The sequence below is a fragment of the Etheostoma cragini genome, chromosome 17 (genome assembly GCF_013103735.1).
Source record: "Etheostoma cragini isolate CJK2018 chromosome 17, CSU_Ecrag_1.0, whole genome shotgun sequence".
Taxonomy (NCBI): domain Eukaryota; kingdom Metazoa; phylum Chordata; class Actinopteri; order Perciformes; family Percidae; genus Etheostoma; species Etheostoma cragini.
The window spans coordinates 18,052,276-18,076,115 of NC_048423.1; the positions used below are offsets into that span (position 1 = coordinate 18,052,276).

Here is a 23,840-nt window from a genome sequence, read left to right on the forward strand (position 1 = left end):
GCAGTTCTGAAGGCAAAAGGGGGTCCAACCCGTTACTAGCATGGGGTACCTAATAAAGTGGCCGGTGAGTGTATGTCACTGCTTTATGGATTAACGCATACATGTTTAAGTGTAATGACTATGTGTACAAATTGCTATCTTTTGTTAAAGCTTATTTGGAAGATAAGTCCAGAGTCTGTTGCTTTATAAAAGTAGAAATTTAGAGTGAACCTTAACATTTCATGTGTTAGGATTTCCCATGTCTTTATTAATTTGATATTAGACACAATAATACGTAAGATACATTGGAACATAATATGCTTTATGTATTGGGCCAGGAACTATCAATATTTCTACACTAGTGAAAAACATTTTGGGAGCCAAGACTGTTTTTAATGTAATGTTAAAGACTACAAGACAAACATTAATGCTGCTTTGAGGCTTTTCTCATGCTCATGAGTTTTTTTGCGTTTAGTATTGGGAAATACACATTTGACTCCCTGTTAGTAATCCTTGGCTCCGTTTTGCTGCTGATCAAATGATTGGCCAGACAATAACCAACGGTCTCCTTACCAGGCTGCCTCTCCCGGTGCAAATCACTGACCGACCAGCTGATTCACACACAACTGTGGAGGAGACCTAAGCATGTGCAGACTCGTGGATCTGTATTTGGCTGTGGTCTGCTTCATCAGTGAGCTGTATAACACATTTCAGATTAAAAGTCCTCTTTCTGTTTTTCTCTTTCACCCAAGCACTTTAACAGATACATTTGACATGAACTCAATATGAATCAATAGATTCTGCCTGTTTTCCCATTTGATAATTCTCCATTTCAACCCATGTGGAGCTAATTATGAAATGTCCTTTATAAGAAAACAAACTATTATATTTAAAATGTTGCATGTGCAAATGTGTACTGAGATTACTAATGTGAAGTAAATGTGTATCTGAATTTGAAAATTGTTATGACAATGATCAGACTAAGCATATAACATAAGTAAAACATCAAAGTACCGTAAAATAGTTAATAAAATTTAGCTAAATAAGTAATACTGAATAAAGGAAACAGAAATTAAAGAAAATATATACAAAAACAAGGGATAAAAATGAGTGTCTTAAACGGTACAATGTTGGTTAAATGGTATCATATATGGTGATACTGTATGTGCAATATGATAGTAAAGTGTATAGTGGGTAGTGTGTGTGTGGGTTGGTGAAGTAATTGTTTACAGTAATAGCTCTTGGGTAGAAACTGTTTTTCAGTCTGCTTGTGATGCTTTTGATTATACTGTCTTCTTCCAGAGGGGACAGACGGTGTCCAGGGTGAGACAGGTTCTCTATGAGACGGCTGGCTTTCTTTTGTAGTCAGCCAGTGTATTTGTCCTTCAGAGGTGGCAGTGTAGGTCTGATGACTCGCTGAGCCACCTTTACCCACCGTTGCAGATCTAGCAGTGCAGCTGCTCTAGCTACCACACTGAGATCAGTAGGCTCTAGATTGTGGCAAGGGCAACGTCCATCAGCACCTCCTGTGGGAGGTGTACACTAACAATATGTGTAATTTTTATATGCAACGGTATCTAAATGGATATTGGGAATTTTGAGGAAAGCAACAATGAACATGATTATCAGCACGTTACAGAAAGTAAAGTAAATTTAAGTAAATATGTAAGCTTGAACTACAGTCATTATTTTAAGTCTATGACCTTACCTGCTCTTCCCATCACATAGATGTAGGAATATACAAGAAGAAAAACAGAAGGAGTAAAAGTGGGGGGGAGAAATGCTATGCTTCCAAGGGCTTAAAGCTGGAACATCTCTACCCTTCCCCTTAATGTTTGATTGTTCTTCATCAGTAAACATAGTCTAAAACATTCTGAATAAGTGTGAACCCTTCATTTCTTTTGTTTTTACGTATCAACTATCTGAAATTACCTCACGACACTGGCACATTGTTTCGCAGAAGACTAGAAGACATCCAAGAATATCTTGTCTGTCCTTTGTCTCTACAGTCCAGATAATCTGGACCAGAAACAGAAGCATCAAAAAAGAAATAAAAGAAAGATGAGCAGTGATAAAATGAAAGGGTAATCAGGGTATTGTCAAGAGAAGGAGCGTGCCTCTTGAGTTGATTCAGTGTTTGGGGGATGTTGGCTGGTGTCCAGGCCTGTCGCCTGCAGGATACGTGCTCTAGATATTTGTTACTGTCTGACTGTGAGCAGGGCAGCACAGAGGTCTGTTTATGCTCCTGATTTCAGCTCTCATTTAGGCAAATTGGAATGCGGTATGTGTGTCCTTTCTGCATTTCTGGCAACTGCTGTTGTATCTGTCACTGTTTATGAGTTGAGTTGGCAGAGGTGCTGTGTGCATTAGCGTGAGAGTGCGCGTGTGTCTTAGTTTTATAAGTCCTATCTCCGGTACCAGCTGCAGAATTGAAGTATTCCTCCCTGTTGAGGTTTGAACCACCTGATCTCAGCGGGAGATGAGTCCCTTCATGTTTGGGAGATATTCTTAATGACTGGTAGTTTTTCTCTCCATTTGAACAGTCCTCTTCTACCTCACTTTAGGAAGGGGATACACTTGATCTCCTTACTACCAGTGACAGCTCTCTGCTGTCGTTTAGCTGTTGCATTGAATCCCACAATGGTTTCCCAATAATGGCAGAACACTGCCATTCATGGGGGACCTCTGTTTTGGTTTAGTCAATCATCCCTTATCTCTCCACCGTGGTGCATTGCCCCCCTTCCTCCCCCAGGAAATAATGGGGTCCACGGTTCAGTGGTGTCTGCAAACACACCATCCATCATGACGTTGTGCTGTGCTATGTTGTCTGCGCTTACCCAGCACGTGAGGTCTTAGTGTTGTTATGGCCCATGCATACACTCTGGTCTCTCATTGCAACATTGCTTCTGAGCTTCCACAAATGCTAAGCATTTTGCTCATACTTATACATAATTTAAATTTCCTCACTTTTCCCTAATCTTCTTTATCTGATTTTGTGTCTTGCATTTCTGCCTGCACTGCAGAACAATGTTTTTTTTAACAAATAATTGTGTCGCATATGCAGTCTTGAATTGTATATAATTGTAGCAGGGGGGTAAAAAGAAATCCTACTCGGCTTTACGTGTCAAGAAATTTCTAAAGAAAACTGGCAGAACAAGTGAGCTCACTTAACTGCTTAATTTAAGTTTTTGTAATTGACATTTAAACCACTTTGCCTTGATTTATCCCAGTGTCAAATTTCTGTAGTTCACTCGTTCAGGAAAAATAAAACATGGAAATATATAAATGAGATTCAATGATTTGGATGCATCATTTTGCATGATAGATAGTATGAGTGGGTTCATGAAGTTTTCAAATCAGGACATTTTAACCAACTCGTTTCTTTTCTTTTAATTTACTTAAAGTTATGCTTCGGAGTAATTTCACCCTTGGGTGCTTTGCACTATGACATCGAGCCAAACAACCCCCCCAGAAGCTTTTTTAACCTGGGTTGAACATTGGGTGAGTCAGTGAGTTAGGGGGAAAATTACTCCGAAGCATCACTTTAAAAAATAGCAATGCCACAGTGTAAAATGCAATTTAAATCTTGATACTGTGGTAGAACTACAGATGGATTCGCAACAATGTGTAACTCGGTATCAGTACCGCTGATACCGCTGAAAGTACTTCGCTCCGTGACCTATAAAACCATGGTCCGAACCGTGAATGATGTGATCCGTTTTACCCCTACTTATATCACTGGGTAGCTCAGTCAATGACAATACATCGGTTTGATGCATTTGCATTATATTTAAAAAAATGTTGGATCAAAATTCTGAATTTGGAAAGTAGAGAGTAACTATAGCTGTCAAATAAGTAGTGGAGTTTAAAGTAACTACAAACTACTATAAAAATGGAAAGTGTTAAGTGCTTAAATTTTGCTTCCCTCAAAGTACAGTCCTTGCCTACATGTCCTAAGTTTCTCTCCAGCACTGCATCTGAACAGTTCCTGCACGTGTGTCACTGTAAAACCCATAGCCCTTGTCCTGTGCAACAATGCTTTAATGAAACACTCTGGATTTAGGTGATGTCTCTCTCCTGCTGTCAGATACAGTCAACAGAAAGTTCACCTTAGTCCTGAGTGTCGTGTCACACGGGACCCAGACATCTCATTTGCCATAGGTTGGACGAATGGACACTTAGGTAGTGCTTACATGTCATCCGATGTGTCACTTCTGGTGTAAATTACAGATAAGACCCATGGCACATGCAACCTTGACCTTACATCTCCTTATTTGACTGACATTTTACTGATAACAGTCAGTTTATGGTTTTATAGCATTCATTTTTGGCTGCTCATAGTCATTGTAGGTCCAACTTTAAAACAGCATCTGAAGGAGGTGATATATCGATGTTAAGCTTCAGCTGGTCCAACATCTTACATGAGATTTCTCCCGAGACAGTCTTAGACACTTTACACTGTAGTGATCAAAGGGATTAAAGAAGATCAGGAGAGATCTTCTTTAATAAAACATGTGACTGTGACTGTGTCTGTGGTTTCCCCTATTCTATTCAGCTTTTCTGTGTTATGACCAGACAGTACAGAGTGTGAGAATATGGAGAGATGGAGACAAAGACAGGCGAGTCGTGTTGAACAGCTTCAAGCTGGGTGTGAGATATTTCTCTGGGTTGTAAAAGTTAATTGAAATTGTCTGTGGGAATGTGGCGCGACACCAAGTTGTGATGTGCTGCCAGGGCGCCCAGCACAGTGCTGACATGCGTCACTGTGATGGTGGCTGTGGTTAGATTACCTGACCAGCTGAGGATAGGCTCACACACACTGATGCACTCTTTCAGGCTCCAAATAAAGCTTAGGCTCAGATGAAATAGGTCTTTAACTATTTCTGTGAGTTAGAGGGAGAGAGAGCATGCAGAATCATCAAAGAGAGCACCACAATTTTTTGATGGTGATTCTAGTTATCCATTTTTTTATTACCCCAAACTATCAGCATCATCACAGAGTTCAGTTTGTTTACACGTTTGTGTGTGTATTTGTGTGCAAGACTCCTATCTGAAACGCCTCAGGTTTAAACCCAGTTTAATCCCAGCAAGTTGAATGATTACAGTATCAAAAGGGTGAACTCTCCACCTAAGCAGTGCTCATGCATTGTGTGTGTGTGTGTGTGTGTGTGTGTATATGTGTATATGCAGGGATGTATGTGTAAATGCTACATATGTGTTCTCCTTCATTTGGAGAACTTAGTGATTTTCAAACACCACAATATTTATTTACTAGAAATGTAATTTGGCTGTTTTTGTGTTGATGTTTTTTCATTCTTTCCTCATATTTAATTCCTTGTTTCAGGTTTTAGTATTTGTTTACTGTGTATATGTATCTGTGTGTGTGTGTGTGTGTGTGTGTGTGTGTGTGTGCACATCCACTCCCCAGTACTGAGAGGTGCATTGCTGGGTGGCAGATCAGCTTCTTGCAGCTGTTTATCTGGCCCAGGTGGGTCACGGCTGATACCTGCCTGAGCCACGCAGAGCAGCTAACCTGGAAATTGATGTTTCACATCAGCGACCACCTCACCCTGATCTGCAGGGAAGCTGTAAGAATGAGAAGGGGGAATGCATATGTTTGTGTGTGCATGTGTGTGCTGCTGTATGTGTGTTTGTGTGAATGTATCGGTTTGCTTTTCTCTGTTTCTCTGTGTCCCTTTGAACATACATGCGGCAGTTAGTGTTGTGACTCAAGCGCAGATATGTGGTTGCAGTTTCTATGTTCAACAGGTCATAATTCCTCAGGGTTTTTATGCAAAAGAAGACCAATATTCAAATTAAAGAGAAGATGTTTGGAATTAGAACAAAATGAAAGAAAATTAAATGGCAAGGCAAACTCCTAATTTTCTTTAAAAATCAGAAGGTTACAGGTCTCAGAAAGCAGTAGAGATAATTTAATAGCTAATAGAAAATCTTACTGGGGTGTGCATAATGTTTGGAAAATGAGACACAAGACTTCTGAGAGAGAAACTGTGCTTAGGGAACCTTTAATCACTATATTTTGCACAGCCCCGTTGTTGCCAACCAATGCAGCTTCACATGCAACCCATTTTCTGATTTGTGTGAGAAAAATGGCCAGACTAGCTGATTAGGTTCTTATCTTTTGCATTCGCAAGTGCTGGGAGGCAGCTTGTGGCAGTAACGGGACAGTATGTCTAAATTGTAGTATGTTAATTCACCGCAAAGCCTGATCGGTTCTAGAACAGCAAATTTGCTTAAAGTTGCCCTGCCACACAGAACCATTTTTACTCGCATTTTTTGAAATATGTTAGGTCCAAAGGCATTTGTGTTATGTTGTGAATGTGAAAATGAACTGCTACCTCCTCTGTCACCTCTAGCCCCTGAAAGAAATAAGCGGAGAAATCAGGCCAATTACAACAGCTGGTCATCATGTTGCTTGAGCTCATTACTATTCATGAGCTCGCCCAGTTGCACTGGGTAAAGGATGGTGATAGCCAGGCTCTCATTGGCTATCTGTTGTCCAATTAGAATCAAGCAGCGTAGCTGGTTGAATATTTATGAGAACTGGCACAAATCGAGCCAAGTCTTCCTGCAGTCTTTCTATACCACGCTAGAATGGCTTGAAACAAGGTAACCAAGGCATTTTGGCAGGGCTCCTTTAAACCCTTAGAATTATCATTCGGATGACATGCTGGATCAGCTTATATTAGCAACTGGAGGGTAATACTCACTTATGTACTCTCTCCCCCCCTGGTTACACTCTTGATTATGTGTTCGGTATACCGCTGTTCACTGTGAGGTGATTTAACTATAGCCTTTTCATCACAGGTACCTATGTTGTCATTTTGCACTTACTATCTTTGATACCGAAGTATGTGTCTCTGTGTTCTGTACGTGCATGTTAGCTGTTTGACACGGTGAAAGGCTGAGAAGGCATGTGTGTCTGTGTGTGCTGTGCGTGTATTCATATAATTGTGTGGTTTTCCACTAGTGGGATGGAGAGAGTGCGGGATAATTGAACTTATCTCCCAGCCTAGAAGGTGTTTGACATCTAACAGGCCTCCTTAAAAGCACACAGCTTATTTCTTAAGGAAGACAGGCTTGTCTGTCATCTCTAGCTATTTTTTTCTCTCTCTCTCTCTGCTGGGTATACATTATTGTTCTTTCTCTCTTTCTTTCCTATTTGTTTATCTGTGCTGTAGTCTGTCTCCGGTTAGAAGTTTCAGTTGCTAACAAATCTGAGTTTGTGTAGGACAGTGCAAAAGAGGGTGAGGGAGGGAGAGAGGGAGGGAGGGAGGGAGGGATGAGTCTAAAACCGATCAACCAGAGCAGCTGTCATTGCCTAAGTCTCCTACTCACCTCCCCTGTCACTCTGCCCCTCTCTCCAGATTGACCAAGGAGGTCAATTGCCAATTTGCCAGTGCCAATGTCTTTGTCAGGAAGCAATATTAATTTTGGCTAATTAGGACCTGAAACTAATGAGCGCTGCAAATAATGAGATCATTTATAATCCATAAAGTGTGGCGTGTTACGGCGTGAAAAAAAGCTATAATTGCGGAAGCCGGACATCAGATGTAGGCAGCAGTGTAGCAAACAATCTGGACACGCACACACACAAACACACATCTGCCTAAACTTAATCCCCCTGTCTCTTTCGGTCTCTCACACACACACACACACACACACACACACACACACACACACACACACACACACACACACACAAACACACACAAATACACTCACAACCACGCACTCACTCACTCTCTCTCTCTCTCTCTCTCTCTCTCTCTCTCATGCATACACACACTGGCATGTCTGCATTGCAGTCCTCTGCTGGTCATCTTACCCACCTCTACCAGCCCATCTGACTCATGGGAAACAGTTCATGATTTTTAATAATGGCAGAAAAAAAGAGTAGTGCAAATGCGAAAGAAAAGAAATTAGATTGGATAAGGATTGGAAAGAGGGAGAGAACAAGGGAGAGAGAAATAAAAGGTAAACATAGATAGGCGGAAGTGGTGCAGGGACTATAGCAGGCAAAAGGGTAATGTAGAGAGGGACAGAAGGATGGACGCAAGTAAAGAAGCAGGATAAATGGATAGGGAGCTGGTCGAAACTGTAGATGTGGAAGGGATGCACACATGAAGAAATGGGAATAGGTATTGGCAGAGGGGGAGATGAGGGTGAGAGGGACTTTACAGCAGATGGACATAAGTGAGCGAGAGCGAGAGATGAGGAAGATAGAGATGCACTAGTGACTCGGCCCATATAAAGTCCAGCTGGCCTTGGCCTAGCCCGGCCGGTCAGACTGCTATACTGAGATGTGCTGGACCCAACCAGGAACAGACATGCAAGTGTGGCGTCTGGAACCCAGTGCTATTCTACAACTGTTGCACCATATGGACTTGTGAGAAAACACTATTACAGATATATTCCAGTGGAGATCACCAAGTTTGCATGCCACCTCTAAGATATCTATGGAAAGGGAAATAAAGTACCAGCAACAGCTTGATGCTTGTCTACATCCACTTTCCACTGGCAAATGTTATGCTAATTCTCAATGACATTTGAGGAAAATTTTAACAAGGTATCAACATTTTTGTGTATTATATGTTACCAACCATGTGCTGTTGTATGAGCCGTTAATGTGCTGGTTTGAAGCGGCAACATCTTTCACTTGAGACCCGTTGGCTGCAACAACAGGGTTTTCCCTGTCAGATAGAATAAATCAAAGCCGGCCAATGTTTTTTAGTTTTTTTGCTTTCCTAAAAAGCAGAGTTGAAGAAATAAACCTGAGCACAAGCATCGCAAGCACTGCTGAAGAGATTTTAAAAAATCCCCGAAAAAATTCTATGTTGTTGCAGAAATACTTACGCTACTCAATTCAGTCCACATTATTACCACTTAATAGGGCCTGAAGTGGGCATGTTATCATTTTTTGTATTGTTTTTAATTCATCAGATAAAAAAACTGTCAAAGAAAAATGACAAACAAGTCCGCATAAGCCATTTTTATATCAAACTTGAAGAAAGAAGCCTTTCTAAAAAGAATGAACCCAGATAACCCAAAACCAAGAGACAGTTGAGTTTGGTTAGGTCTCAGTAGTCACAAGATTTCAAGTCTGTTAAACACAATAAGTTATTTATTCTCGCTCCCTCGTAATAATTAGTTCACTTCATAAAATTTTAGTTTGAGTTGTTCAGCTTCTTGGGGTATGGCAACAAGCACCGCAGTACTAATACTTCTACTACTTTTACTACTAGTTCTGCTCCTACTACGTCTACCATTTAGTATGTAGTGCTCATAAGTGGTTGTAAATTATTTTGACTTTGTGTTTCATCTGAGGGGCTTTGAAAGACCAGAGATTTCACATTTCCGTGTTCTTGTTTTGCATTCATATTTTATGGTTCTTCAAATGCAAAATGTTTCTTTCTCAGTCATGCTGTTTCAGTGTATAGACTAGTCAGCGCACATTTTATAGGCTTATTAAAATGTAATGGAATGGCCCAGTAGCTATAATACTTGGCTAGTAAACTGAATCTTTGTGTATTCTCTCTGGTATTTAGTGATGGTGACAAATAATCACTGATTGGGAACTGTCAGATTATTACTGAAATTGTACTGTACATACAGTACAGGCTATCCAATGCTTAACTAGTGTGGATAACATGTTACGACTTTTCAAAGTGACTCAATGTGTTTAGAGACTTTTGTGGTCTTTTTGTAATTTATTTTGCATGTACAATTGTGCCCTTTTCTTCATCCTTGTCCAAAATGAAAAAAAAAAAACTCTGATTCTCAGAGCTTTCACATATTCGTGATAGCTATATTTGTCAAGAGAAGGAGCCCTTCTTTCCTGAGGCAATGCTCCACGCTGTCCCTTCCAATGACAGCCAGGGCTGGAGGTCATCTCTGAGTTGCCACAGCCTCATTCTTGGCCCAGGCCCCTGCCATTCCCCAACATCCCCATCTACATCTGCAGGGCTGACAGAAACAACATCAGCCCTGTATTTCAGTAACACCCAGGCCAAATGATAAACATGTAAACGGGAGCGAAAAAGGGGAAAGGCCAAAAGGGAGAGGCCTTTCTGTGTGTGTGTGTGTGTGTGTGTGTGTGTGTGTGTGTGTGTGTGTGTGTGTGTGTGTGTGTGTGTGTGTGTGTGTGTGTGTGTGTGTGTGTGTATATGTGTGTGTGTGTGTGTGTGTGTGTGTGTGTGTGTGTGTGTGTGTGTGTGTGTGTGTGTGCGTGCGCGCGCGGGCGGGCGGGCGGGCGGGCGGGCGGGCGGGCGGGCGGGCGGGCGGGCGTGCGTGCGTGCGTGTGTGTGTGTGTGTGTGTGGGTGTGTGTGTGTTAGATCCTTCACAATGAAGGTGACATGTTCCATTACCGGACCATGATTTAGCTCACTCTCAGGTAATAGTCATCCCCGGTGAGGTCAGCAGAGTGCCAGAGAGAGGGAGTGTAGGGAGGGTGAAAGAGAGAGGTAAATAACCGAATAAGAACAGGATTTAAAACTGAGGTGAGCAGCCACAACTGAATGAAATGAGCAAGACCAAAAGAAAAGGAAGGAATTGGGCAGGCGTTGCGAAGTGCCAGTGTTGATGGACATGTTGGCAGGAGTGTTGCAGTCTGGGGTGGATGCATGTGTGTTTGGGGCGGGCGTTTACTTTTGTGACAACGACAGGCCAGACTGGCTCTGCCGTCACTCCCGAAGCCTTAGTAGCACACAGCCAGCTGTCCACTCCTATCAGCGCTACCCGCGTCCCTCTGTCTCGCCTCCACAAGCGGGAAGGAGCATGATGAGTGGATGACAAAAAGGAAAGAGAGAGAGAACGGGGCAACAGCAATACTGCCATGGAATGGAAAATGGCAAGAGGAAAACTCCTTCCTGTGTGATCGGAGAGTGAGCGGAGCTGCGTGTGAATTTACAGTGACAGGTCTGCCTCTCCTCACCAAGGCGCGGGATGACTGTCCACTAATGTCCTTCACTGTCCTCTGACTTTTGCAATGTGACTGGTTAGTCACAGCCTTGTCACTCAGTGTTTTCATCATTTCACCATTTGGTGGTATTAGATAGCCAATCCTGGGCTGGACATCCAATCATACGCATCGTCCTCCTCAATTCACTTTCTGTGAGCTGCATCGCTCTGAGGGAATGCGGTCCAAATGAATGATTCATAGCTGGACAGCAGAGTCAACTCCAAATATACTTTGATAACCAAATATACTGATGTGTTTCATGCAGGGCCAAACTAACATCTATTCTGTAATATTTGCATAATAATAATTGCCTAATTAATGGTCTTACCGTATGTGAATTGTTTTACTTTGCCTTTAAAATATACACTACCGGTCAGGAGTTTAGGCGCACTTGTGAAATACCTGCAGAACAGGGACATGGAAGAAGTTCTTTTGTAGATTATGGTGAAATAGTGTGTGTTGTAGCAGTTTTTTGCCAATGAGAAAAGCTAGCATTCTAGCGCTAGCATGTGCTATGGTTAGCCACCTCATCTCGGCTAGTCACATAGAAAGTTGCGCAGATTTTGAACACCTCACCCGGAGACTGAAGGCAGAGGACATTCAGAAACCAGAGACACAAAATAACACCCCAAATCCCAGTAAGTGATTTTTTTCATAATATGGGCACTTTAAAGCACAGAGAGGTTTTTGATTTTAAGCTACAGAAACCTAAACTCACTGTTACTCCTCCCATTTTGGTCTTATAGGTCCTAGCATGAGCAACAGACCGGTTTCTATAAAAGACAACTACATACTATCCTGTTCTCACACTCTCACTCACATTAACAAAAGCTCACTCAATAAAATATTTGTGTGTCCCTTTAACCTAAAATCTATACCAGATGACTTTCAGAAAATGTTTGATACATGTAGAAAGCCACAGACACACATTCAGATGTAATCACATGAGCATAATGTGTTTTGCTAACTATATAAAGAAATGTGTGTATGTTAGGTTCCTGAGTATACGGTCTATTCATTTAGGCTCACACATACACATTTAGTACGTGTGTCTGCAAGGTGTGTATTTCTCACAGGAAGGGCTAAAGGAAAGGCAGAGGGTGTTCTCTTTTCATCCGTGACAGATTTAGTCATAAATCTGTTGGATTAATACACAGTCTCCCAAGGACTCTCATGGTGTGTGTTGTTGAAACAAAGGAGTCACTTAAAGCCATACCCCAGGCACTATTTGTCTTCGGCTCTTTTCCCCATCACTGTTATTGATGTCACAAACACACATGTGAGTGTGCGCGCGCACACACACACACACACACACAAAGCAGTGAAGGCCAGTTAAAAATAGAGGGTAAATGAGATAAAATGAGAGAGACAAAGGAACAAAGAAAAGTGAATTTGTTAAACTTGTGCAGTGCCCGTTGAAAATGGGCCTGTTTGGAACGAGCAGATTGCTTGGCCTGTGGTATTGCTGCTTGTAGAATTCATCAAACCCAAACTGTACCCCAAAGTTACTTCATATGCAACCCCACTCTATACCCTACTACTAACTTACAGATTTACCTGAGGGAGAACATTGCAGATTCAGCATGTAATCACAAAATATCAGAAGAAAATGTTGAGTAACCAGACATTAGCGTTAAGGATTTGTTGGCATTGCTCAACCCAACTGGCCTGTTATGAGAGCTAATCTGCACTCTGCGTTAATCGAGACAAAGAGAGAGCGAGAGAGAGAGAAAAAAAATCACTTTTTCTTGAATTTGGGATTTGGTTATTTTCTCTGGTGTTTCCACACGCATACAAACTTGGGAAAAAACTATCCATGTTGTTTTGAGTGAGATACTGGTCTCTGAATGTCCTCTGCCTTCAGTCTCCGGGTGAGCTGTTCAAAGTCTCCACGGCTTTCTACGTCACTAGCCGAGACAAGGTGGCTAACCGTAGCACATGCTTGCACTAGCATGCTAGCTCTTTCTTAATGGCAAAACACTGTTACACCACACACTAGTTCACTAGAATCTACAAAAAAACTACTTCCATGTCCCTGTTCTGCAGGTATTCCACAAGTGACGCTTGTCTTGAAGAAGTCTCCCAGCTAATCCTGTCTTGTACTGACCAAAGTTGGAGAAAGAGTTGTCTAGCTGATGTGATCTTACCTAGCTACTGCGCATGTGCGACAAAGATAGTATAGAAGTGAGATTTCTACACAGGGTGAAAAGAGGACCTGCAGCAATGTGCAGTACAACAAAAACATGGTGTTTTTTGAACAATGTAAACCTATTAATAACCTAACCTCACAATACAATTATGAACCTGATAATGAGCATAATATTGGCGCTTTAACACTTCAGCAGAGGTGTTAATTTCCATAGAGGTTTAGTGTCTTGACAGGGTTGGTGATGTAGGTGATATGATTTGAGGGAGTATTTTGGCGAAGGTAATGTTTTAGTTGGCAGTAAACTTAATTTTAACCCGGGGTAAGTCAAATGAAAAGTGCTGTGTCTGCCCGTTTCAGCTCTGAGATTTTCTCACATTGCACAAAACTGTGAAGGAATAATCTCTGAGATGTTGGTATGTTCTGCCTCGGTTTAGAAGTGGTGAATGTATGCGACAGCTCACAGCAGCTTATTACCATATAGAGTCTGGCTTTTATTTTTGTTGAGTTTCCAGTTAGCAAAAAACGTTGTGCATGTGGCGTCTGCGCGTGGCGTGCAGGTTACCGCCCCCAAACACGGACAACAATGTGACTCTAAAACAGTGTCTGGTAGCCAGCCTATAAGTGGCATCACGCGCTGTCTGACACTTATTATCTGTTGCTGGTTGGCCTTTGCATGTGTGGGATTCTGAAACCTCCTTAAAAACGGGAATTGTAGTTTGTTTATTCAAAGTTCAAGACAGTCCAAAGTAGTGCTACTTTTGCTTCATTTTTGTGGGTCCGAGGTGTATGTCACATTTTGGCTGCCAAAGCTCCGTTGCTTCCTTCGACCCTGTCTGTTTCTGGTCGTGTGCTGAGCTCACTCAGTGTGCACTGTGAGTGGAGGAGTGGCCAGCAGCTATAGCCACTGTGTTCTTTTTTTACTGATATGTGTTTAACGTTACCTTTTTTTTAGTTCTAATTTAAACGACATCAAACTTGTCTCTGCACTTACTTGTCCCCGTAGCAAGACACCTGTCATGTTTGAAATCCATCGGACTAACGGTTCAAAAGAGATGCGCATTATGACGGACGGACCTGCAATTTATACATATGTCTTGTTTCAAAGGAACTATTAAAATCTGAAGAGTTTTGAGATAAATTAGCATTTTCCAACAGACAAATATAACCTCCTTTGAAGAACAATTGTAATTTATAAGTAAATTGTACTCATCTGCAGCAATGTGTTGCATTTGTTTATTCGTGAAACAGAGGCTTGCAAACTTAATCAGTAAGCTTTTTATTTTCTTTCCATTTTTTTTTATTGCTAGCTGGCTAATTGACCTCCCTGGGGAAAAGACTTTACTGTCACTCTCCATCTCTGTCTTCATCCTACAGGGAAATAAACTATCTGCATTCATCCTCTTTTTCTCCATTAAAGATGCCCCCTGAACAAATACACCTCTCTTTGTATGGAAATAGAGGTCCATGCATTCAGTTTCTGGCCACAGTTTATTTCCACATCCAACTGGCTTCCCAGACGGAGCCCAAATCTCTAGACATTAACGCAGCACACGGCACCGCTGGCAGAGGAAGCGGCGATGAGTTAATTTCAACTCCTTTCCATCTTATTTCTGAAGACCAGGAAGAAAGTTTAATTTATCTTGTGTTTGACTGCAGGTGAGTGTGCAAGTTAATGCAAGAGCTAGTGCCCCCAAGAGCTCTCTTAAAAAGGATGAACCTAAAACAATTACTTAAATCCCCTGATGGACTCTGACTCGTGAATTACCCTCAAAGTGCTTCATATGAACCATATTGACTGAAACAGTCAAGGTCATATACTGGTATCACTGCAGACGATTTTGGCTTAGAGGTGTGTGCAACACAAATATGTAGCATATCGTTCAAGTCTTCATTTATTAGCCGCTGTGTAAAGTTCACACCCACCTGGTTTTGTAACACTTTTAAGTTAAATTCTGTGCTCATATTTTGTGTGTTTGCACTCTAATGACCACAGTTCATATTCCGGTTTAATAAATGTGCACCATTCCCTACTAGTTTATGACGGGATAGATCTTTCAGTGTAGGTATTCAAACACACACACACACACACACACACACACACACACTCACTCTCACTGTCTGTAAAAGCCGTGTACAAGAAACAGACCCATTTTGTTCTAACAGCACTATTAGCAGGACTTGGTTTTCAGTGGTCCCTCTCCCTGTTATCCCGGACCTGATTTGATGCTTAAAAGTAGACAACATTGTAACTTAGAGTCACAGAATCATAACTCCTATGTGACAGATGTGAAGGCTTTGGTCTACAGAGTATACTGTTCAATTTTTCCTCACATGGACATCCATGAAGAGACAAATGCTGCACTTTAAGTAGAGAACAAAATACAGCCACTGAATGAGCTCACTCTGCCAGTTCGTTGAAGCCAGTATTTGCCAGTCTGAGTTTTGGATGGGAGTGATTGATGTGATGTAGCATGGCTTCAACTCGGGGTTGCTGATGTGTTTGAAGGCTCTCTTTGTCAGTGGATAGACAGTGTGGTAACATGAGTGGCATCATACTGACTCATCAGCCTACAGATTGGATGCCTTCAACCCTGAGGGTCACGCACCCTGCCTCAAGACAATTCATCAAGTATTTATACAAAGCAGGTAAAGATCAAAATTCAGTCAGTCGTCTCTCTTTGTGTTCCCACTGCTTTGGTGGATAGCGTACTGAACATTGCCCATTTACCGATTAAGCCTCTGTGCACAGTAAAATTCAAAGCTATAATTCACAACATGTGTGAAATTGCAGTCTTGACAGTGGCTGTCCCGGTGAATCAGCGCTCAGATGAACGAGAGGTCTAGAGATGTCACCAACATAATAAACAGGGCTTTGGCCTTTAGCCTCTTTTCTTTTTCAAGCCTGAGGCCCTGAGGGCAGGGCCGAGCCTAGTCCCCATAACACGCGAAACCTCTATTGATCCAGCAGGGATTGATGTCTACCAGCAGCTGATTTAGCACCTTAAGGCTCCCTTGCCTTCCTAAAAGGTTGAGCTGAGTAAAACATGCGGAGGCTGCTATGTATAGGTTGGACAGTCTTCCTACTTTTCTTCTTCTCCTCCCCCCTCACTTTTCAGTCTCTTGCCTCTCCCGGCGTTGTAATTTTTATGCTTTATGGCTGTGCGTTTTTCAGCTCTGCCACAATCGAACAACATTGTTTTGCCTTAATGCAGAAGTCTAACATTAGTAGATGAATGTGTTACTTTCTTTTAACAAATCTCACCATCTGCACATTCCGCCTCTCCCATTTCTTTCTTTAATTTTACTTTTATTATGCTATGCTTCCTTTTTTGTGCATGTTTTACACTTTTGACTCCCATTCTTGTCTCTTCTTCAACCATTTTCCATGAAATAGCTTCAAACCACATAAAGTATGTATTCAATATTGGTCTCCTTCATTGAAATATATTGGGCGATATTCACATCGCAGGACGTTACGATGTTGACGCTAAAGCTTTTTTGCTGTTTGATAGAAAAGTGAACGTCCACCGTTCTCCTTTTACATGATTATTACCGGCCGGCCCTTCCCCTTAAAGACAGGTAGCTACGCTGGCAGCGTGTGTATGTGACATTAGTCCGAAGGGCTTTATTGTAATGGAGAGTGAGGATCTCTGTGTGTAGAAACGTCCAATAGGCAGCAGCTGCCTCTGACACAGTGATGTACATAGTTGATAGCTAGTCAGTGAAGCTACAGTGGTCAGTGTTTTATTTTCACTGCAAATACAAACTAAATCACCTGATTAATGCAACATAATTACATCTCCTGGCCATTTCCGCATTTCAGAAAGCTGCTACCAGCCAGGCTAAAGCTAATATAGTTAGCCTAAAGAAACAAGCAGAAAGCTGCTACCAGCCAGGCTAATACTAATATAGTTAGCCTAAAGAAACAAGCAGAAAGCTGCTACCAGCCAGGCTAATACTAATATAGTTAGCTTAAAGAAACAAGCAGACTTTGGTTTTTGTAAAGCAATAAAGTTTACAAAGAATGGGTCACATTAGAAAAGATCCTTTTCACTTTTCTGTTTTGTGTAGATGTCCTCCCCTACAAAATCACCGCAGTATTCAAGAATGATTTATTATTTCCAAAAAGAGCCAATAATGTCATCTTTTAAAAATTACCTTCTCTTTTCATATCGCAATATATATCGCAGGGGAAAAACTATTACATAATAATGTACGATTTTTCCAATATCGTGCAGGTCAGTTTGGTGCTAGACAGGTGTCCAGGTTCAACCCCCAGATGTCTTTAGCTTACATTGGTTTGTTGCAGTTAGCTCTGCTTTGGTCGTTCTGGCTTGACCTTACTGTTGGAATGTGGAAGGAAAATTCAGTATTCAAGATTTGAGTTTGCGGGAGAGGTTCAGAGGACAATGGGAAAGAGAAAGGTGAGGTAGAGAGATGATTCCTCCAGCCCATCGCTCTTGTCATGAGAGCAGTGTTGCAGAGTAGAGGAGAAATAGGAGGGGCAATGTTAATGTGCACTGTATCATTCATAACAGTAATACTGGCATCACTTGCTGCTAAATAGCATCATTTGTCAAGGAAAGGGCTTGGTGCCACAATGTTACAGATAAGCACCAGAAGGATACCTACACTACGCATGCACACACACACACACACACACACACACACACACACACTATGTATGTTTTACAATACTTGTGAGGAATGTTTGTGATTATAGCAGTGCTTTATCCAACACTTTGCGCCCTTACCTTTTACATATTAGAATCCTAAATCTTTCCTAAACCCTTAACCCATATTCTAACTCTAAAACTCAAATCACCCTTAAATTAATCCTAACTTCAGTTGTAAAATTCAATTAAGCATTAAAGAGATAATTTGCTGATTCAAATCCAGCTGTGTCATTGCATTGTGGCCAGTGTGTTTTAGATGAGCAGTGTTTGGCTTCCCTCCGTGGCATTGTTGCATGAAGACCAGCGGAGGTCTGCCAAGATACTTTTAGGGATATTTAATCCTGTTATTTATACAAATATAGTAAAAAATCAAATTGTAGTCACATAAGGAATGCAATGTTACACTTCTTCCAAATCTTGGACAACTCTTTGAGGACAAAGTAGGTTATCCTACCTAATCTCCTCTATTTTGCTTTGTCAATAAATGTTACTTGGTTATTTAAAAACCTGACAATCTAAGAAAATTAAGAGACATTGGAGTAAATTCATACATAAAGTGCAGTACCAAATCCTAATCTAATATACAACTGCTGACTGATTTAGCAGTTCAGCCTTCATGTGCCGGCTATCCATACTAAAGAATCTAACCCATGTGCTTAATGGGTTGGTCTTAGCTTGCCTCTTTTTCCCGAGTAGAACTTAATCTTCCACAAGACTTGCTTTCTAAATGATTTTATAATAATTAATTTTTATCCTTCATTCAACTCTACGTCTACCCACATGGAGCAGACAATTCCTCCACAGTCGAGAGGGCGGAGGAAAAAAAATCTGTTATTATTGATGACTATGAGGTAAAATGCTCAATTTGCACCATCTTCAACAAAATTATAACTCATATTGAAAGCAGCTGAATTTGCATAAATCTCATTAGACGCGATGAGAGGAGTTCATAAATCGTTATATTAATTAGTCATTTTTGCCACCCTTTCATAGGAAAATTGGGTGTATTAATAAAACGAGAGGGGTGTGTGATTGTGACGCCTAATTGGTCTTTGTGTTAACGTTTTTGGTGTGCAAGTGACAGGCTTGATTTAGTTTGGCTTCACCTCTATTTTCTGACCGAGAGCCTGTAGGGGGTGGGTGTGTGTGCGCATACATGTATATGATCTGTGTATTTACTCTGCAGTCATGCAGTCATATGCAATTTGCAACTTTCCTTTTAAATATATAGGGTGAAAGGTTGATCTGAAGCTTGTCCCAGCATGCGTTGTGTAAGGTCATGATTGCATGGCAAACTCACAAACTTTCTGTAGTTGCTGAGATTTGTGTTCATGGTGAGAATTAATGGAACAACTGAGAATGAGAGTGGGACGGAGTTACGTTGGGGTTTGGGCAAGTAAAAAGGTATTTTATTGTCACTTTTTTAGCTTACTTCTACAGGACTACAGTTCAGCACCATGGACAGTGTTCAATCCCTTCTGGTGGTCCCGGTTTCCTCTTAGGAAATCAATGGGAAAAAATATATATATCTGGTATTTCTCTACTTGGATTTACATTTACATGTAAATGTGTGTCTGTTTGTGTTCGGCAAGTTGAAAGAGAACACAATACATATTCATAACCACTGGGGTCCATTGTGTGTGACTGATATTGGCATACCCTCCCCTTTAGCCCATTACGAGACCCTGCCCAAGCAGGCCTGATGGTGCTCCACCTCTGGGTTTGATTAGGCAGCCTGTCTGAGCACTAGTGTCTGTGACGAATGAAGGCTGTGAACCACTGCAGCTCCAATTAAAAACCCTTTGCTCCTCTACCCTTGCACAGGGTAGTGGGGATGTGTGTGAATGCCGTCTTTGTCGTTAACATGAAAATGCAGCTTTCTGCACCCACATGATTTTAGTTCTTTTTGGACGTTGTCTAAATCAATCTTTGCCCTGACATTGAACGTCAAGTTATTTCCTTCTTTTTTGTGTATTTAGTGGCTAGTTTTGAGAATACGTAAAGGAGAGGAACAGCTAAAAAAACATGCTCAACAGTGATTTTCAGGCATGTAACAATTTAGTGTCATTCAATACGAATGCATCGTGGAAAGAAATACAATGACATGTTTGTTGAAAAGCTCCAGATGTCCTTACATATTCTGACCTTTGACTTTCTGCCTGGCAGGTTCATCAGTGACCCAGCTGAAAGCAGAGGATCCTGAGGGGGAACCTCTCATTTATGGTGTTTCAGGAGAAGAGGCCATGAGGTATTTTTCTGTGAACAAAGACACTGGTGTGGTCTGGCTTCGGCAGCAGCTCGATCGGGAGGTATGAACACCAAACCCACACACACGTTTACCCCTTACCAAAGCAAATGCATTATACTCTACATAAGACACTCAGGACAATTTTGAAATGGGACATGAAATGTAAATTATCAAATGATGAAAGAGCAGTGAAAAGTGCAATGCTCCACAGCGGGGAGGGATGAAAAAGAAATGGTTTTGAGTTTTCTATCAGTGTGTCTTTGTATTCTTATGTGCACTGTACTTTTTCACTAACATGTCCATTCCAAGTTTATACTGATGCATGTCTCCGTCTTCAACAGACCAAGTCAGAGATGCAGGTCGAGTTCTACGTGAGTGACATTCAGGAGGTAAGAGACAGATTTACACTGTGATCACAGTTATAACACTTCTCGTCACGAGCTGCCACCTGGTTACAGCCTGACTAAATGTCACCTAGATGGCTTCTCTCTCAACCCGTCTCCCTTTCAGTCACTTGCTTTCATTCACACCCTTATTTCACTCTTTCTCACATGAAAACATCCTGATACCTGTCTCACTTAATGCAGTTTAGTTACTGAAACACAATGAGTTTTAATCTACTCTCCCCACTGGTAATCTATCATACACTTGTCCTGTTTTCTTCATTCGGAATCTTAGGTTGTTGTGGCTATCACACATTTTCAGTGACTACAGTTCTCTGATTAATATGTTGTGATGGAGGTTTTGGAAAAACTTTACCGATGTGTTTCCTCCCTCAGGTGGTCAAAGACACCGTAAACATCCAGATTGGAGACGTGAACGATAATGCGCCATCCTTCCATGGGCAGCCTTACACCATCAGCATCCCGGAGGTAAGCCTGACAGAAAGTTATTGATCTTATTAATTTAATGTACCCAAGGTAGTAGTACAGTAATTTGTGACGCAGAGTTTGGGATGCAGCTCTTCCTGCAGTAAACTGAAAAACCATCATATGTAGAACATCATATAACTTCTTTTTGTATGAACTTAAAAATAATGATGCCAGCAGAAAAACTGACCGTCCAAAGAACAGTTTCTTTACATATGAAGTGATTTGACCAACCCACCTTGATTCTGGAATTCAAGAAAAGGTAAGAAAACATGTATTAAAATTCACCTCAATGTTATGACTATTTTTACAGTAGTAAATGCACACTGGTTACATCCAACTCCTGGTGATCATCAACAATTCAGTGCTTTTTTGGTTTCTGGTGCCCTGGAAAAACTGTGTTTAGATGTACCTGTGATCTTCCCATGATTTGAGGAGTTGTCTTTGAGCTCCTGTTTAGAGAGCGTGCTAACAGCCTCCTTTCTCTGGAAGAAAAACACTCATTGCATTAGAGACCTCAATCTCCTTTCCCCTCTATAATGCCACCTCCCTCCTCAGCTCTCACTTCTTTCCATCTTTCTCTCTCTTCTCCCTGTCCTTCATCTAATCCTTAATAGAAGTAATTGCCAGAATGGAGTGGAGGACTTCAAAAAGGGGCCGGTCGCCACACACACCCACACAAACGCACATTTTGTTGTGTTTATATTGAGCACATAGCCCTTTCTGAGTCGTCACCAAATCTTCAAAGCCACTGGCTTTTTCTCTCCCCAATCCATGAATTCAGACAAATAAATGGGAGAAAGGAGGACCGATAAGACGAGGCTTTTTCGACCACCCACCAGGGAAGGTTCTCTCAGGCCAATGCAACCACTGCTCAGTTGTGTGGGACTTACACTCATAGTCCACATACAGACTCTGAAAACAATACGCTTCAGTTTCGCCTCCGGAAAGCCATTAACCAGAGCTGTTTGACCCTCAGTTGCTTACACATTGTTACTTCCCTTACATCACTCAGTGAATTACTGCTTGTGTCAGTATTGCCCCCCTAGTGCTTGCAAAATTCAAACTTTTTTATTTGAGGCAATGGGTTGTGATAGATCTTTAAAACACTTAACACTGTGAACACAATGAGACAATATAGTCAACATAAAAAGGCATGCCTTTTGTGTGCGACCACAGAGTGAGACTAACGCAGGTGGAACATGTTTTATCACAAATCTCAATAAGTTGAGTTGTTTGTGTGCCTTTACTATAAATGAGACACAGCAAATTCATTCATATTTGTATGACTGTGTGTTGCAATCACAATGCAGCACACAATCCAAAATGTGCACAGAGCTTTTCATTAAATCCTTACCTCCTTCCATCTGGAAGTAGGAGTTTTTGGGAACAATGTTTCTTCCTAATCGTACCCTTTTCCCCTTCCTCTACCCTTTTCTTCACCTTATCCTCTCTGACCGCAACTTTTGTTACACCGGCATTTTTATGGCCTTATTACCTCTTTGACCCTAACTGACCTCTAGCGGGTGAAGCAAACATTCTGTGACATCACTCCATCATGCTGTCACACACTGTCTCACTGGACATGCCAGAGTAACTGGGTGTTACGTACAATCAACACTACTAGATAGTGCTGCTAAACTTTAGCACACAGAGAAAAAGATGGGAAAGGGTGATGGATGTGAAGGATGGCAGAGGAGGAAAAGTAAAGTCAACAAAGGATTAAAATGATGGAATTTAACACAGATACAACAGATTGACAGAAGCCAAAAAGAAAACAACTCAAAAGGCTTTAGGGGTTGTGTAAACAGAAGAATCATTAGGGGAAGAAGTATATTGAGGTGGGCCTGATGCAGCTCAGCAGTGAGCAGATAAAGCAATGTGAGTGGCAAGGTGAGCTGTGCAGTAGGGAGCGCAGGGGAGAGTGTGTGTAAATGTCGTTTTAATTTGTAGAGTCATAAAGAGGGTGAAGGGGAGCAGGTGGGCTGCTAGCATTCCCTCTGTCAGTGCTAATGAGCTGGCCAGATTTACAGCATCCACACACTCAGGCAGCCAGCAGTAGAGACTGGAAACAAGAGGCGAAGACTATCACCAGAAATAATGTTTTGATAGAACAGCAGATGGGCCACAACCCAAATCCATTATTGGATGAGATGATAGAGTGAGCCTCCAACATACTGAGAAGTGTTTTTCACATTCAGCTGGATAGGTAGAGGTAGTCCTCCTATACAGCAATCCCGCAATGGAAAATTTAAAATATTTTGTGTGTGCATCTGTGTACTACAGAGCTTCTATCTGAGCAACTGTGAGACCAATCATGGCTTAAAGAACAAACCCCCCCAGAAACCCTTACACACACCACCCCCAGCTGTTTGACCCTCACACTCCCCCACTGCGAGTCAGTCTCTCTGTCAGTGCCACTGTGATATCAAATGCCTGCACTAACACCTTTTCAAAGTGTGCCCAGTGTGTGCCATCCCCTGCTGTTCCATACACTGCCCCTGACCACAAACAGTGTTTCTCTTTTTTCATTTCATCACTTTTATTCTTCTGCTTCTCTTCCTATGCAGTCTCTTCTGCCTTTAATGCCTATTTCTGTCCTACACACATAAATCTGCGCAAAACCTTTCTAAATGTCATAATTGGGACATACACATTCACCTCACGTGTTTCATCATAGTTGTTATATACAGTATCTATAAATGTGTGTATATATATATATATATATATATATATGTACGTATGTATGTATATATATATGTATGTATATATATATTTATGTATGTATATATATATATATATATATACTACCGGTTCAAAGTTTGGGGTCACTCACAAAATTCCATTGGACTCCATTAAAGACAGAATCCCAGCTGAGATCAGTTGCCTTGTTTTTTTTAACCAGGGCAGCAGTTTCCAGATTACATTATGTGCTTA

The 23,840-nt window shown here is 41.4% G+C and overlaps 1 protein-coding gene across 4 annotated transcripts in view; it reads left to right on the top strand.

Annotated features, from left to right (window-relative positions):
• cdh23 (cadherin-related 23) overlaps window positions 1-23,840 on the top strand; it is a 180,597-nt gene that overhangs the window by 23,848 nt on the left and 132,909 nt on the right. For all 4 annotated transcript variants that reach the window (XR_004660256.1, XM_034899154.1, XM_034899156.1 and 1 more), the window contains 3 exons: window positions 19,953-20,095; window positions 20,376-20,423; window positions 20,814-20,906. Coding sequence is in view for 3 of the 4 variants with exons in the window: in XM_034899154.1 (XP_034755045.1) it covers window positions 19,953-20,095; window positions 20,376-20,423; window positions 20,814-20,906 (284 nt within the window). In the remaining variant the exon portion in view is untranslated. The remainder of the gene's footprint in view (window positions 1-19,952; window positions 20,096-20,375; window positions 20,424-20,813; window positions 20,907-23,840) is intronic.